Source organism: Saccostrea echinata, unplaced genomic scaffold (assembly GCF_033153115.1).
Source record: "Saccostrea echinata isolate AGI-Se365-2 ecotype Australia unplaced genomic scaffold, CSIRO_AGI_Sech_v1 ptg000023l, whole genome shotgun sequence".
Lineage (NCBI taxonomy): Eukaryota > Metazoa > Mollusca > Bivalvia > Ostreida > Ostreidae > Saccostrea > Saccostrea echinata.
The window spans coordinates 8,128,440-8,144,867 of NW_026889772.1; the positions used below are offsets into that span (position 1 = coordinate 8,128,440).

Genomic DNA, 16,428 nt, shown 5'->3' on the forward strand with positions numbered 1-16,428 from the left:
CTAATTGGCTTAGAATCAACAAACCTTGTCAGTTGATGCATCTTGGGTCCGCAGTTAGTCTACTGTCAAGGAGGTCACTGTAACCTATTTTTGAAATTTTATGGCTTTATTTAAATATATCAGGTACTTATTGGCTTAGAATCATCAAACTTTTTCAGTTGATGCATCTTGGGTCCTCAAAGTATGTCATCTGAAAAGTAGGTCACCGTGACCTACTTTTGAAATTTTATGGATATAATTTTAAAAATATTTTAGGTATTAATTGGCTTAGAATCATCAAACTTGGGTCCTCAGAGAATGACAAGTGATAAGTAGGTCACCATGACCTTCTCTCAGGTACTAATTGGCTTAGAATCATCTTGGGTTCTCAGAGTGTTTCATTTAAAATGTAGGTCATGATGACCTACCTTTGGAATTTCAAGGCTTTATCTAAATATACAGAATACTTAGAGGCTTCAAATAGAGGTGATAAGTTGTACAGTTTATCAGAAGGGCGATCCAAGGCCCTTGGGCCTCTTGTTCTATTTAGAACCCATAAATTTGTAAGGATGGAAATAGCTGCAGATCTGTAGTTCGCTGGTCTGAAAAAATTGGGATGGACGACCAGAGAGCTACAGTGCTTACCATTAAAAAATGGTTATTTATTGCACAAAAAGTGCGCCGTTTTTCGGGTTATTTCACGTATATTTCCAAATATTACTAACCGTATGTTCTAACATTTTATTACTACTTTCACAAGAAAACTGCACGAAGCGCTTTAGACAGAATTGTCTTGCCACCCAAACTGGCAGTATAGATAGGCAAAATTTTCCATGTTCTCTATTTCAGGCCCTGGAGGGCTATAAACAACGGTTTGGGGAAATGCTTTGTTGTGGAAGTAGTAAAAGATTATGCTAGGAACACACGGTTAGTAAAATTTGAGATGGCAGCATAAATAAACGGAAAAATAATTCGAGAAACAGCAAACTTTTTTTTATACGCAATTCATATACATTTTTTTAATGGGTGGCACTGTAGCTCTCTGGTCGCCAATACCAATTTTTTCAGACCAGCGAACTACAGATCTGCATCTATAGAGTGGAAATACCTTAAGTAGCAGAATATATGAATATACATACATTCAATTAATCTAAATTGAGAATCCAGCCTAACTTGTCAATTATAATTATCGACTCAGAAACTATAGCAAATCTTGTATATAAAGCTGCGATTTTAAGTATATTACCAATTCATTCATTCATCAATTCAGGTAAGTTGAATGCTTCTAAACTTATATTGTAATACTTTATTTGCCTTGCTTCTTTTTGTTTTATATATAACAAAACTTGTTCTTGGGTTGTTTTCCTGAAGATGCCTGGAAATTACTTCAATAAGGAAAGTTTTTCTTCTTCTTCAGGTATTTAGGAAACATTACCATTCCATCACAGCGAAAATAATATGTCCCAAGACACCAACTCTACCGACTTCAAGGAATTTTACGTACAGGCTCGGTTTATCACAGGGCTCATCCTATACCCCATATTCTGTGTCTTGGGGCTGATCGGGAATGGCCTAGGAATAGCAGTTATGCTTCAAAAACAAATGAGGTCTTCAACAAACGTTTATCTTCTGGCCTTAGCGATATCTGACGGTATTAAAATCATTTGCGACGCACTGTATTTCTTTGTGGTGCTTTCTTTAGAATTAGATCCAAAATTTGGGAACAAATTGTACATATTTTTGTACCCATATGCACATTATGTTTTCAACGCGTCTCTTTGCATATCGGCATGGCTTACAGTGGCGGTAGCTGTAGAACGGTACGTGTACGTATGTCACGTCCACAGAGTTCGAACTTACTGTACCTTGTCTCGGGCCAGAACGATATCTTTCAGTGTGTTCATTGTAATGAGTTTAGCCTGCATTCCATACGCTTTGCGATACAAAACGGTCGAAAGCCAAAACAATTCCACCTCCTGGACCAGTTACGATTTGAGCCTGACCGATTTGTGGGTGGATCCAAAATTTTCATCTATTTTTACATGGACACAGTATTTTATTCGAATCATCATTCCACTCACATTGCTAATTGTCCTTAATATTTTCATCATGTACGGAATTCGTAAATGTCGTATTGGAAGAAAAAATCACAGAATTACAGTCATGCTAATCGTTGTCATCATTGTTTTTATCATATGCATTATTCCAGATGCCATCATGTCGACATTCCTGGGTTTTGGATATTATGAAGAGGATTTCTTAGCGCGAGCAATCCGAGAAATCACTGACTTGTTTCTACTTATAAACACAGCTATTAATTTTGTAATATATTGTGCATTCAACACAATTTTCTGGAGAAATTTCCAGTCTTTGTTCTGCTCTTGTTGCATCTCGAAAGGAACTTTGATGGAAAATTCTCACATGAGACAGTTGTCATTATGTGGTCGGGAACATTCCAAAAGGTCATTAAAGCGTGTCCACGTTGTCAAAGAAGAACGTCTCCTACCAGAGCCAGCTGAACTTTGATAGACATATCCGCCTTAAGTAATGTTTTGTTATGAAGAATATTTATTGTAAATAGAGCATATCAAACAAAACTTGCGTATTATTAGATTTGAATTCAACCGGTGAGGTAAAAGATTACAGGTTTCGTTATCACTTAGTTTGAACCATTTCTGCTTCATATTTTGTGTACCAACAAAGTGCAGTTATTTTCAAATATAAATTTATGTTGAAATATATGATTTCTGTTTTAATTCTATTAGCATCAGTCGTCCTTGGACGTCTGCTATGTCTAATGATCCAGAAAATATTATGGCAACGAATATCGTACTAAGTACGGGAGTTGTCCGGTAAAATCGTGGACAAGTAGTCCATCATGAAAAATAATCAAACTGCTTTCTAAAATTTTCCCTTCTCTCTAGTACATTTTTCATCAATATACACAACAAAATATGGGATTTTATGCTATGTGTGGTATCGGCTTTCGGCGCACAGATGACAATGTCAAAATCTCAGACGCAACTTCATGTTTCATCTTTGCATAAAAAGTTGAAAAGAGTCCCACTTTAATTCCGACAATTTTACTGACGCAATCACTTTAGTTCCTCTTCCTTGCTCCAGAAACAGTGTAGTGACCAATCTAACACACAAACATGGGTCCCTATGAAAACTTGTCAGATAAGTTATGGAAGGTACTCTCACTTTCACTGCCTGCTTCAGGCAGTCTTTTTTTTTGACGGTCTGCAATGATAGCTTCTTTTGTCATTGCCAATTATAGCTGATTTTCTGTATGCTTGATCTATCGGGGGACTCGATCAAAAAGCTCCCGTTGAAAAAAATGCACAATCCACTTGTGTTCTAATGTATAAGTGATATTTTTTTTATATATTTTTTTTATATTCGGTTATCATTTATAGTCTCTTAAAGGCAGAGATTTTAAGCACCGCCTTCAAAAATACCTGGTCTGTGTACCCTTGTCAATCAAGTGCATTAAGGTACATCATTGAGTGCTAGAACTTGATTGACATTGACTTACTAGTCCCTGTGTATACCCTGTACACATTGTTTGGCACTCATGGTGACTTTTGATCCTTTGATATTTACCACACATGGTATAAACAATAGAGAAGCTGTATTACTATGGAATTTTTAGCATGATAATATATTTACATATACACACACCTTTAGTATTTGAAATAATTATGATATTCATTATGATAATATATATCAAAATTAGGTATAACTTTTTTTCAAAGCTCAACAAATACTTTAAATAATAATATTTTTTTAATGGGTGGGGATGCTTTGACACACATTCAATTACAAATTAATAAAAATTACTGCATGAGATTAAACTTTATTTACAACCTTTATATTTCTAATTTAAAATCATCTAAAAATCCCAACACAGGTAAAGTTTGACTTCTTGGGTATTCTACTGTGTATTAAATCACTTCCTGTGTATAGGGATTGGGAGACAAACGACCACAGGTAGACTGCTAGCCCTCAAGGCATTCACATCTGTACAAAATAAGCCCCTCCCTCACCTGGAATTTACCACCCGGTAAAAAATCTCTGCCTTTAAAGCGTCATTACTCAATCAACATAAACTGAACTGCTCTTCTGTGCGCCATAACGTCATCAAACATTGCCATTTTTCGGGTGCTGCTTTTATATACCACTCACCAATTCCCAAGGTTGGAAAACTGCGAAAAAGTAAGCAAATTCCTTGTAATTTCTCAAATGACGACTTCGACATAATAGATAGGGAATTAACAATTTAATTTTTACCCCAACTTGATCTATTGGAATTCGTAAATGTCGTATTGGAAGAAAAAATCACAGAATTACAGTCATGCTAATCGTTGTCATCATTGTTTTTATCATATGCATTATTCCAGATGCCATCATGTCGACATTCCTGGGTTTTGGATATTATGAAGAGGATTTCTTAGCGCGAGCAATCCGAGAAATCACTGACTTGTTTCTACTTATAAACACAGCTATTAATTTTGTAATATATTGTGCATTCAACACAATTTTCTGGAGAAATTTCCAGTCTTTGTTCTGCTCTTGTTGCATCTCGAAAGGAACTTTGATGGAAAATTCTCACATGAGACAATTGTCATTATGTGGTCGGGAACATTCCAAAAGGTCATTAAAGCGTGTCCACGTTGTCGAAGAAGAACGTCTCCTACCAGAGCCAGCTGAACTTTGATATTGAATACTTTCATTTCGAAATAATAATCGAATATTATCTGATAAAACACTGATTTTTTGGTCTTGCGCCGTAGGGACATACCCTTGCAAAATCAAGTAAATGTATAATAAAATCCTTATTATTAAGGATGACATTTACTCAGAGGACAAAAAATCCATTGATGAAAATGAAAACCTCCTATAATACATTGTAGACCTATGATTGCAGTGTTGATACTCACTTTCAAGTAACTAGGCCAATAACTTATTTTTTATTCTAATGGCCCCTAAGTAAATTTATGAGGGAATACCTCAATTTGTAACACTGTGTTCAATATTTTCTTTATCACTAAAATCTAGTAATTAAGAAAACAGATAATGGAATAAAATGGAAAGAACTACGCATGCCAACTCTCCATTCCCGCCTACATTTTACACCCATTTAATTCAATACTAATGGCAATTTGGCCGTAAAATCTTTGTTGACTGCAAAGAACAGTTCAATAGTGATTAACTGATAATTAAATTTCAGTGTTCCAGCTCTTTAAATAAATGGGGTAGACGATATTTTTCATTGAAATCGGTCTTTAAAGCATCGCCACATTTTAAAATATTCTTGGATATGAATAAATGTTACTTAAATCTTTTCTTATTTTTTACTCATATAAAATTAAACATATATTATTAATAAAATAAAATGTTTTAGTTGTAAACCCCTTTGAAATTGGTGAAAAAATAAGCATTGTTGTAGTTTTTTGTCTGTAAACATATGCCCCCCCCCCCCCCCCGTGAAACACAAAAAGCTTTGGTATGAATTTATGAAATAACAGTCCATATTAACTGTAAAAAGGAATTTTTGTTTCACGGGGGGAAAGATGTTGTTTGAAAATATTTTCCGTTTTCCATTGATTTCTATAGTGAAAAACACAAGTTTTACCAAAATTATAGAGTTATCTCTCTCTAAAGAAGATGGGTGAACAAGGCGGGCTAAGTGCCTATACTTAAACAAAATTTTTCGATATGAGTGGGTCTTCGCTCCATTTTTTTTTTGAAAGTTAATCCTAAAAGTTTGCATAAAATTATACATTTTTTGGTTTACAAAAACATGGAGCAAAGACCCACTTTACCTTAAAGTACACTTTTATGACAAAGCATTCGCATCTTTCCGAGAAATACTTGAAGTCCATTAAGTCAAGGGCCATATTACAAACATGATTTAAATGTCACTGTTCATCAGGAATGTGTAGCGTAGTGGTTAGCGTGTTAGTCTCAAAGCAACATGATACTCCGGATTTTTATTGTTAAGGGTTCGAACCCCACGAATACCAATTTATTTTTTTAATAAAAGAATATTTTTTTCCGAGATCTTTTTTCTCAGAAACGTTTTGTATATCATAATTTCATAAATTTCAATATTGAGAACTTTACTTTTAATACTTAATTTATAAATTGAATGTGATTTTTAAAATATCTTAAGCTACATGTATAGGCATTCTGCACGCCTTGTTCACCCATGTTCTTTATTATTCAATTTGTAATCAATTCAAACATTCTAAACATTTTATTTGGTCTACTTGAATTAATTGAATGCCTTATTTGCATGCATTTTGCCATTTAAGTAAGCAACAGTGATTTCAGTTCACCAACAATGCATTGTCTTTGAATATTTTTTCTGGGGATAAATGGCAGGTACCCTATGTTGAAAATTAAATAGATAAACTCCATATTTATATCTTTATATAATTTTCTCAGAGCCTAAAAAACATTTTCATTGGTGTATAGAGGGTCCTTAAATTGAGAATAATTAAAATCTGCGCAGAACAATGAGTACGTACACAGTCCTACTCATTTATCGGTTATTGTGAATATCTTTTGTGTATATAGATTCTTTCCCGTGAATACGTTAAACTTTGAACAGATTTGTTTGTTTTCATTTATATTACAAAATGGCACAAATGTTAAAACCCGTTTACATAAAAGACAGTGATCTACCCAAAGAGGATAACGAGCGGGTAACTAATTTTGATCATCTGGATGCCGTCAGTCACAGTGTATGAGCAGACACGATAAAATGCATTCTGCTTGACAGAAATTTGTGGAGAATCTAATTTGATGACAAGAAAAACAGGGATTCTGTTTTACCTGATGGATTTGATTTCAAAAACCTTCATATTGATGTGTATGGCACAAACCCATACTCCGCTGGTATTGAGAACCCCAGTGATGAGGCCCTAAAAGTTACCATTTGCGGCGTTCCATTGTCAGTGGAAGACAGTGCAATACTAGAAATGTTGACAAAATTAGGTGCACGTCCAAAAAGTGTATTGAAGTACGAGAAAATCAAAAACCCCTCCAATAATAAAATGACAAATGTTTTAAATGGCAATCGCTTCATCTATGTGGAGCCACTTATGTGCAAACCACTCCCACGATTTAGCTACTGTGCTGGGCTAAAATTTAAAATTCTACATCATGGGCAAGAATCCGAGAAACCCCCACTAGCCTGTACAAAGTGCTTGTGAATATACAAGGAGGAAAAATGTTCTATCAAATTTCTATCCCTGTGATCTAAAAGTGTTTGGTGAAAATTTCAAATCCGCAGAGTAGGCATTATATCAACTCACCAAAGCCGTCCGCACCGGAAACCTTGCTGCTGAAAGGATTCGTGATGCCAAGTCAGCTCTACAATGCAAATTAATCGGCAATACCGTTACCAGTACTCCGCAATGGAAAGACGATGCTGACGAAGTCATGGAGCAAATCTTGTGCGCAAAGATCGACCAACTCAAAGATATGAAAGATCTGCTTACATGTACATCCTCCAGACCGGATACAGTGTTTTCCCATTCTGTTTACGATCTATACTGGGGTACCGGTTTGGATTCCTTGAAAACAGCTCACACTGATCCAGATGCTTGGCCCGGGCAGAACAAGTTCGGTAAGATAATTCAGCGTCTTGCGGACAAGTTACGAAAAACGAAACCACGTTCTGTTTCCCTCCCAAGATCCAGAAAAACCAAACAACAAGGTATTGAAAGCTTTATGAGTTAAGATAATAACCCTATCAGTCAGACTTATAACTATTCATGGCTTCTGTTAAATTTGTTTCTTTGTATTGCCGAGGTTTGAATGATTATAAAATAAGAGTAATTTTATATGACTGGTTAAATGATAATATTTGTGACATCGCATTTTTGCAAGAAACTCATTTTGTAGTAGAAAGAGAGTCTATATACAACAAGGTGGAATGGTACATCTTTTCACTGTTTTTCCACATCGTCACACAGTAAAGGTGTTTCAATTTTGATAAATGACAAACTTCACTTTAAGCTCCTAAATCAGCACAAATCAGCAGACGGTAGAATGATATTGTTAAACATCGAACATGATAGTAGAATCATTACTGGTGTAAATATTTATACACCGAATACTGAAAATTGTGGGGTTGATTTTTTCAGAAAAATATATATGTTGATCTCTAAATATTCTATGAATGACGAAAACATAATTCTAGTGGGCGATTTAAATTGCTCTATTTTAAAAGATAACGATGAAAGTTCAAACGTTTTGAAAAATTTACACTTTCATTTTGATGTTGATTTGTGGAAAACTTTAAAAGCAGATAAAAAAGGTTTCACTTGGTGTGATGGAAGTAACACTCCGAAAAGCAGAATAGACTATGTATTTTTAACACAAAAGTTTTGTTACAAACCTGAAAATGTTTATTTACGTGGGCCACCATCCGTCTCAAATACAAGGACGAGTGATCATATCGCTATTATATTTAAATGTGAAATCTCATCGAACAGTGGATATTGGAAACTAAATACATCTGTACTTCTTGAACCAAATTATTGTGAAATGATAAACTCTTTTTTAAAGAACTTGCCTTATGATATTAAATTAGAAGAAAAAAACGAAAACTAAGTGGGAATTAATTAAACTAAAAATAAACAAACCCTTAGCATTAGCTATTGCAAGGGAAAAAGTAGAAACATAAAACAAAAAATAGAAAGTGATCTTGAGCAAATAGAAAATCAACATTATTTACATATCAATATGTTACATAAAAAGGAATTAGAAAATGAACTCGATAAACTATTTGAAAACAAAGCAAAAGGAGCGCAAATAAGATCAAGAGCTAAATGGATAGAAGGAGAGAAAAATTCATCTTATTTTTTAAGACTTGAAAATAAACATCGGTCCAAAAATGTCATTAAGGAGGGATTCTTCTCATATTCATCTCATATTTCTTGTATTTAAAAATTAATGAAATTTTCATAGATTCAAGAAGACATTATCACTAAGTGATGGTATCAATTTGATTAAATTTGACCGTCTTAATTTAGAAGCAAGGTCAGGTCAAGGTCATTATCTTTTTCCTTGACATTTAGAGTAAAAATTACTGTTGCTAATCATATGATGCCTACTTCTATTTTAAAAGATAAAATGTTTTTCTTTTTGCACAAAAAGATGTTACTATATTGGGTCTATCAGATGATTCTACAAAATTAGTTGACATTATTTAATTTAAATAGATATTGGCTAATCCGAATTTTCTCTGTTTATCTTAATTTTTTTAGGATATATTAGTTTTTTTTATACACTTCTTATATTTAAATATTTCTCATTTTTACATATGTTAAAGTAGTCATATAAATATACAAAATGATACAAAAACAAAGAGCTTTGATCGTTTAGTAAGAGAGAAAAAACACCTTTTACTGATTTTTTGCTCAAATCTGTTTTAAGGTTGGAAGCTTTCAAAAGCTAACAAGATTGTAGTTTGTTTAGAAAATCATTATTATTTGCTATATTTTAAAACTTTAGGGCATTATTATTAATTTTAGTTACATTTCAAAATTTCTTTAAGTCTCTGATTGTTTAAAAAATTTAACTAAATGTATTGTTCTCTAAGTGATTTTGATAGGCAGAAAAGGAGATATTTTCATATGCCGCAGTTCTGCCAAAAATATAGTCCCTGCTGGATTTCAAACTCAGTTTACCATTTCTATTTAAATTTGTAGAATTATGATAAGTAAAGAAAAATATGATCCTTTTAACACATTACAGCTAAGTATATAAGACATACAAGCAATATACTTGGAATATTTCGTCTATTCAGAAACCAGACAAGAATCCCTCCTTAATAAAATTAAGAATGCAAGGACGACTTTTGTAAAAACCAATGATATTTTAAACCAGTTATGCAATTTTTATGAAACTTTATACTCCTCAAACGATGTACCAATTGCTAATTTCGAAACATATCTAGATCAAACAAATATATTATCCGTGTTATCGGAGAAAGATAAAAAAGATTGTGAGAATTTCCCCACAATGCAAGAATTTTCAGAGGCAGTACTTGGAATGAAAAATAACAAATCACCAGGTCTCGATGGGTTGCCTGTCGTGTTTTATAAAATATTCTGGAAAAAACATTCGTTATTTTCTACTTGAAGCTATATCTGAAATATATACCGACGAAGAGCTGACTTCAACACAGAAATGTTCAGTTCTCTCTCTTATACATAAAAAAGGTGAACTAGATAAGTTAGAAAATTACCGACCAATAAGTCTCACTAATTGTGATTACAAAATAATTGCATTTGTATTTGCAAAAAGACTACAAAAAGTGATTGATAGATGAGTAGAAATCAATCTCTGATGTGAATACACAAGTTCAGTTATGGACAAACACAGTGATAATCAGGAAATTGACATCAGAGTTGTAAAAAATGAATCCCAACATATGGCATCCCTAAACAAACACTGTGTTAAAATTTTAAGCACCTGCGATGAGTAGTTGCTGAGAAAACTGCAACCAAAATTTGTTATGTATGTATGGTACGGAGAGACGCACGGATAAACAGGAAATTGACATCGGATTTGTACCAAAATGAATCCCATTATATGGCATACCTAAAGAAAGATTGTGCTAAAATTTCAAGCATCTGCAATGAGTAGTTGCTGAGAAAACTACGATCAAAGTTTGTTATGTATGGTACGGACAGACGCATGGATAAACAGGAAGTTGAAATCGGATTCGTACAAAAATGAATCTCACCATATGGCATGCATAAACAAAGAGTGTGTTAAAATTTCAAGCACCTGCGATGAGTAGTTGCTGAGAAAACTGCGACCAAAGTTTGTTATGTATGGACGGACAGACGCACGGATAAACAGGAAGTTGACATTGGATTAGTACAAAAATGAATCCCATTATATGGCATGCCTAAACAAAGATTGTGCTTAAATTTCAAGCATCTGCGATAAGTAGTTGCTGAGAAAACTACGACAAAAATTTGTTATGTATGGTACAGACAGACGCACGGATAAACAGGAAGTTGATATCGGATTCGTACAAAAATGAATCCCATCATATGGCATGCATAAACAAAGAGTGTGTTAAAATTTCAAGCATCTGCGATGAGTAGTTGCTGAGAAAACTGCGACCAAAATTTGTTACGGACAGACAGATAGACGGACAGACAGACAGACACACAAGGGTAAAACAGTATACCCCCCTCTCCTTCGGAGCGGGGTATAAAGATGGTACATTGGTAACAATGCTAGACTTATTCTGGATATATTTGAATACTGTGAAAACACAAATATGGATGGAATTCTTTTATTTGCTGATTTTCAAAAAGCATTTGACTCAATCGAGTGGGATTTTTTATTTAAACATTGGAAAAATTCAATTTTGGGGAAAATTTTATCAAATGGATAAAGATTTTATATACAAATGTCAAATCCGCAATTCTCTATAAAAATAATGGCTGGATTTCGAGAAAATGCAAAATGCAAAGAGGAATACGACAAGGATGTCCTGTTTCAGATCTATTATTTTTATTTGCAATGGAAGTTTTAAATGAAAACATAAATAGTTCAATTCTAGTTTAAGGTTTTAAGCATGAAAAGATCGAAAACGAAATAAAATGCATACAACATGCAGATGCTAGTACTTTTCCCTTAAAAGATACAAACTCTTTGAAAAATACCATTAAAATTATAGAAAAATTTGGAAATGTATCAGGAACAAAACTTAATTTATCAAAAACGGAATGTATATTACTAGGAGAGCTAAAGAACATGTTTAAAGATAAAGCATTTACAGGAAATGTTAAGATAAATCTAAATACTGTAAAATGTCTTGGAATTCATATTGGGCACAACAAAAGAGTGTGCAATGAAAGAAACTGGCTATGTAAACTGAAAGAGTCTGAAAAAATCTTAGACTCTTGGAGAAATAGAAAATTGACGATTTTCGGAAAATGTCAGATAATCAATTCCCTTATTATATCTAAACTTTTGTATGTGGCAGCTATTCTTGAAAATCCACATCAAGATAGTACAAAAAAGGTAAATAAAATCATTTCTCGTTTCTTTTGGGGGGGGGGGAGAGAAAGAATTAAATGTAAAATGCTTATCAGAAAAGTATCAGAAGGGGGAATAGGTATAATTGACTTTAAAACAAAGTCAAAGCTTTAAAAGCATCATGGGTTGCAAAACTTGTTCAGCAAAATAAGGATTCAAATCAATTATTAAGTGCTTGTGTAGGAAGATGTAATTTAGATTTCCCATATTTGTTGAAAACAAATATCACTAGAATACAAGATCTCAATATCAAATATCTCCCGCAGTTTTAGAAAGAGGTAATATGTGCATTTAATGGATGTAAACAAAATAACCAAGAAAAATTCCAGTTACAGAAGACACAAATGTATACTCCAAAGGCCTGGCCACCTTTGGATAAAAAAATAATATCACAATTTTTCAGACAACTCTTTGATGATTTTGAAATCACATGCAATACTTTTTGCTAATTCTGTTATGAAATAAAACTAAGTAAGTACATTTTTAAGAAACACATTAAACTCTCATTAGTAACACTCTCATTTAAAAGTCTGCATTTCATTTTATATTTATATATTTTGTAGGCAATGAAAGACAATATATTGTTTAAAATAAAGGTACTTTTGCTACAATATGCTGGAAAACCAATGACAATAACTTTTCACGACACATCTATATTTAAAAGCAATGATATTTTACTCCAAATAGGTTTTACTACACAGCAATCAAAAATAAGATGCTTTACGTTTTCTGCATTACAAATCGAACAGTTTTTATCTGTCTTTTTTTCCATTTACTTACATACTTGTTACAAGTCAGTAAGTTATGCATCAATTTAAAGTTAAACTCTGATACATTCTTATCAAATATTTCTTTGACTTTTTCCTGGTAAATATTTTCCCATAAGTGGAAGTCAGAATAGCTCAGACCAAAATCTTTCCATTAAAGGTTTTTTTGATGTTTTGGGTAACAAGATATTGTAAAAGAATTTAGATTTTTTTTTTACCCTCAATTGGTTCAAAATATCCTTGAAAGTTGAAGCAGAGCTGTGAATTACTTGCGTTTGCTTTATTCTGTAGGTTTATAGGTTTTTTTTTGGAATGTGTTTCTTAAGAGCACTCTTTATAATCACGTACTCACAAAGGTAGTTTTGTGAACATATTAAATTTTCTTTAATTTCATTTATTGTTTTAAACCCGTGTTCAATAAAAAGATCATTCATCACATATTTATAACCATTTTGGATCCAGTTTGGAAGAAAAAGCGATTTTCCTTTATACGTTATGTTTTTCTTAAACCATACATGTACAATCGTAGGGGGGAATTGTGGACTCTATGCGTTGTGGCTTGGTCCTCCTACGATTATCTCTTGTGAAATTGCTATATTTTGTTCTTTTCTTATATATAACGCTAAATATTTATGAGAATATTCTTTTTTTAAAAAAATGTGTTACTATCTATACATATAGTTGTTTATTTTTTTCTATCGTTTTATCTTATTGAAGAGCATTTTAACACATATTTATTAATTTTGATATGATATAAAATTCTCAAAATATATGTACACTTAGATATATCAAATTTTTCCATCTGATCCAGGGAGCTCCTGGCACCCCAGGTGATGATATATTTGTGAGGGCCTCTGAGGAGGCATTACCTCTACCTTTTTGTTCAAAGATTATTGCAATAAAGAAATTAAAAAAAATTTAGTCATAAACATGTAATTTGGATCGGGATGGCAGGACAGCACGGATTTCATTATTATATTTTTATCCTTTTTACTAAATTTAACTTGTATAAGGAGATTAAATCAGTTATACGCAAGAGCATGCTCTACGTATGTACAATTTCTAAAACGAGGTAAATTATTGACAAATAAGTTGATGAAACAAGAATATCAGCTGTCTCGTTTAAAGTCATCATTTCGTAAGTTCTATGGTCGATACAATGACCTTGTCAGCAAATACAATTTATCATTGAGTCAAATGCTGACTGAAGTTTTTCATACTAATTGTTAGGCCATTATTTACACACTGAATTGTCGACGGATTTTTCTGTTATTTCCCGATCATGACAAGGAGCACACGGCAGGTGTGACCGGTCGGCAGGGGATGCTCACTCCTCCATGGCACCTGGTCCCACCTCTGATGTTTGGAGGTCCGTGTTTGCTCTGCACCTATTTTGTATTGTATAATGGACTTTTGAGCTTGAATACTGTTCGTTATCTCCATATATTTCATTATACCAGATTCCTTTCACTTTCGAGGATGCAACTTGTCAGACAATATATGAACTTGTATCAATTATCTTACAAAACACTCTGTATCGGAAATCCCAACTGTATCAAAACCTTCATTAACATGTGCTGCTTGCCTTATTGTTTTAAGAAGTGGTGATGTCCACATTAACCCAGGCACAAGCAAACGTACATGTATACCTGTATTCATGTAGCTGCCAGGACACTCACGTAAAATATTTAAGTACAGAAATCTGTCAAAGTTTAAATATTTCTGATAAAAAAAATACCGGTATATTTTTATGTTCCCCAAACGGAGTTTGGGAATATATTGTTTTTACTCTGTTTCTTATTATTATTATTAAGGTCTTCCGACTTCCTTCGGAAGACCTTATTGTTTTCCGTCTGTTTTCTATTATTATTATTATTCTTTTTTTCATAGTTATGGCGATATCTCAGCTGTGAGTGAGCAGATTTCAGAGATTTTTTCGCGGAAGATGCATCATGTAAATATCTCCAGACGTGTTTTTCATTTTTTCAAAAATCACTTCCGTTCGCGATTTTTGGGGAAATTTGTATTTTTTAAATGGCATTTTGTCCAGAATTTTTCTCGACAACGGCTAAAGATATGAAATTGAAACTCAATGAATAAATAGAACATCAAATTCCAATATGGGGAACGACCTTTATTTTTCGTCGTCGGCACTTCCGGTCGCAAACGGAAGTGAATTCAAAAAATCCAATTTTTCAACTTTTTTGTTTTTCAATATTTTTCTTTAGGATTTACAGGGTTTATAGAGTGTTTTACAAGAATTCTAAATATGTATTCAATATTTTGATGCGTGCATTTATTGCAAAGATATGACTGATCCAAACTTTGTCCCACTGTCTGGGGTTCGAATCCTGCTGGAGGTAGTTAATTTTTTTTCTTTGTTTTTCTCTTTTTTTCAGTTGCTAATGACTTCTCTCTCTTTAAAAACATGTATGGTAGTTTTTGCTGATTTTTAAAAGCTTTTTTGTCAGAGATTCTGTAGATAACCTTTCGACATATACTGAATATCTTTGCATCTATGATATGTCCTTCTAAAACTATTTTAAGATTTCATTCTTGTCCCCAAAGCTTGACCCATTCAAAAGTTGTCACCCCTTTTGCAATAAAACCTTGTTATCGCTACTCCTCCGAAACCGTAAAACGTAGAGATTCCAAGCCTTCAGCAGTGTCTTCGACTCATTTAATACTCTCTTCATTCTATCATTGCAAAAGCATTCTTTGGTCCCTTGTATGAGTTACTGCCCCTGAAAGTTTATGCTGCTTACATTTAATGAACCCTTTTTAAAACGGTGTATCCTAGAGACATGGGACCAACTGCATCGGCATGTTTGACTTTGACCTTGAAATATAGGTCAAGGTCAAAGTCATTTAAAAACATAAGAAATTCCTTATATATGTGTGAAATATAGCAATTCACCAAATGACCTTGAACTTTGACCTTGACCTTTGGCCTTGACATTGGGTCAAATGAAAAGTAAGGACATGCATCCAGCTCCAGTATCAGGTAAAAACATAGAAAGTAAAGATTTCCTTGTTTTGTTTTGTTTTGGTTTTTTTTTTTTTTTTTTGAATGGCTTTGACCTTTGACCTTGACCTTTGATCTTGACCCAAAGGTCACAATCAGGCTTAAAGATGTGAAAGTAGTTACAATTCTTAGTTTAAAAGAGGCATAAAATAAATAATTCATTCCCCCCCCCCCCTTCTTAAAAAAAAATCACATCAACAACAACGTAGAATATTTCTGTAAAATTCAAACCAGACCTCGGATCGACAACATATTTGGTACATTTGTAGTATAGACCTCAGAGAAACTTTCTTGAGAGTTTTACGATGAGTCTTGTAAGTTTATAGAAGTCATGAAGTTTCACGGCAAAAACTACAAGTTCTGTTGTGTTTGAAATTAAAGTGCAGGTGAACGAAGAAATGATCTAAACCTTTTATCGGCTATTTCTTCAGATGTCGTTAGTAGCATTCGATTTTCCTGATATGATACGACATTTTAATACCAAGCATTCTCTCTTTCTTTTACATTTGGAATTTATTTGATTTTTATTTAGAATTAATCAGTTTCCAGAAATAGCGATTTTCGGTATATTAAAAA

At 33.2% G+C, this 16,428-nt stretch overlaps 1 protein-coding gene across 1 annotated transcript in view; it reads left to right on the forward strand.

Moving 5' to 3' along the window:
* The window catches only part of LOC133191417 (sex peptide receptor-like), a 59,737-nt gene extending 57,058 nt beyond the window's left edge, over positions 1 to 2,679 (forward strand). Inside the window, exon 2 of the mRNA XM_061327172.1 lies at positions 1,397 to 2,679. Coding sequence (XP_061183156.1) covers positions 1,438 to 2,505 — 1,068 coding nt within the window. The 5' untranslated portion in view covers positions 1,397 to 1,437 and the 3' untranslated portion in view covers positions 2,506 to 2,679. The remainder of the gene's footprint in view (positions 1 to 1,396) is intronic.
* Positions 2,680 to 16,428: the final 13,749 nt, after the last annotated feature.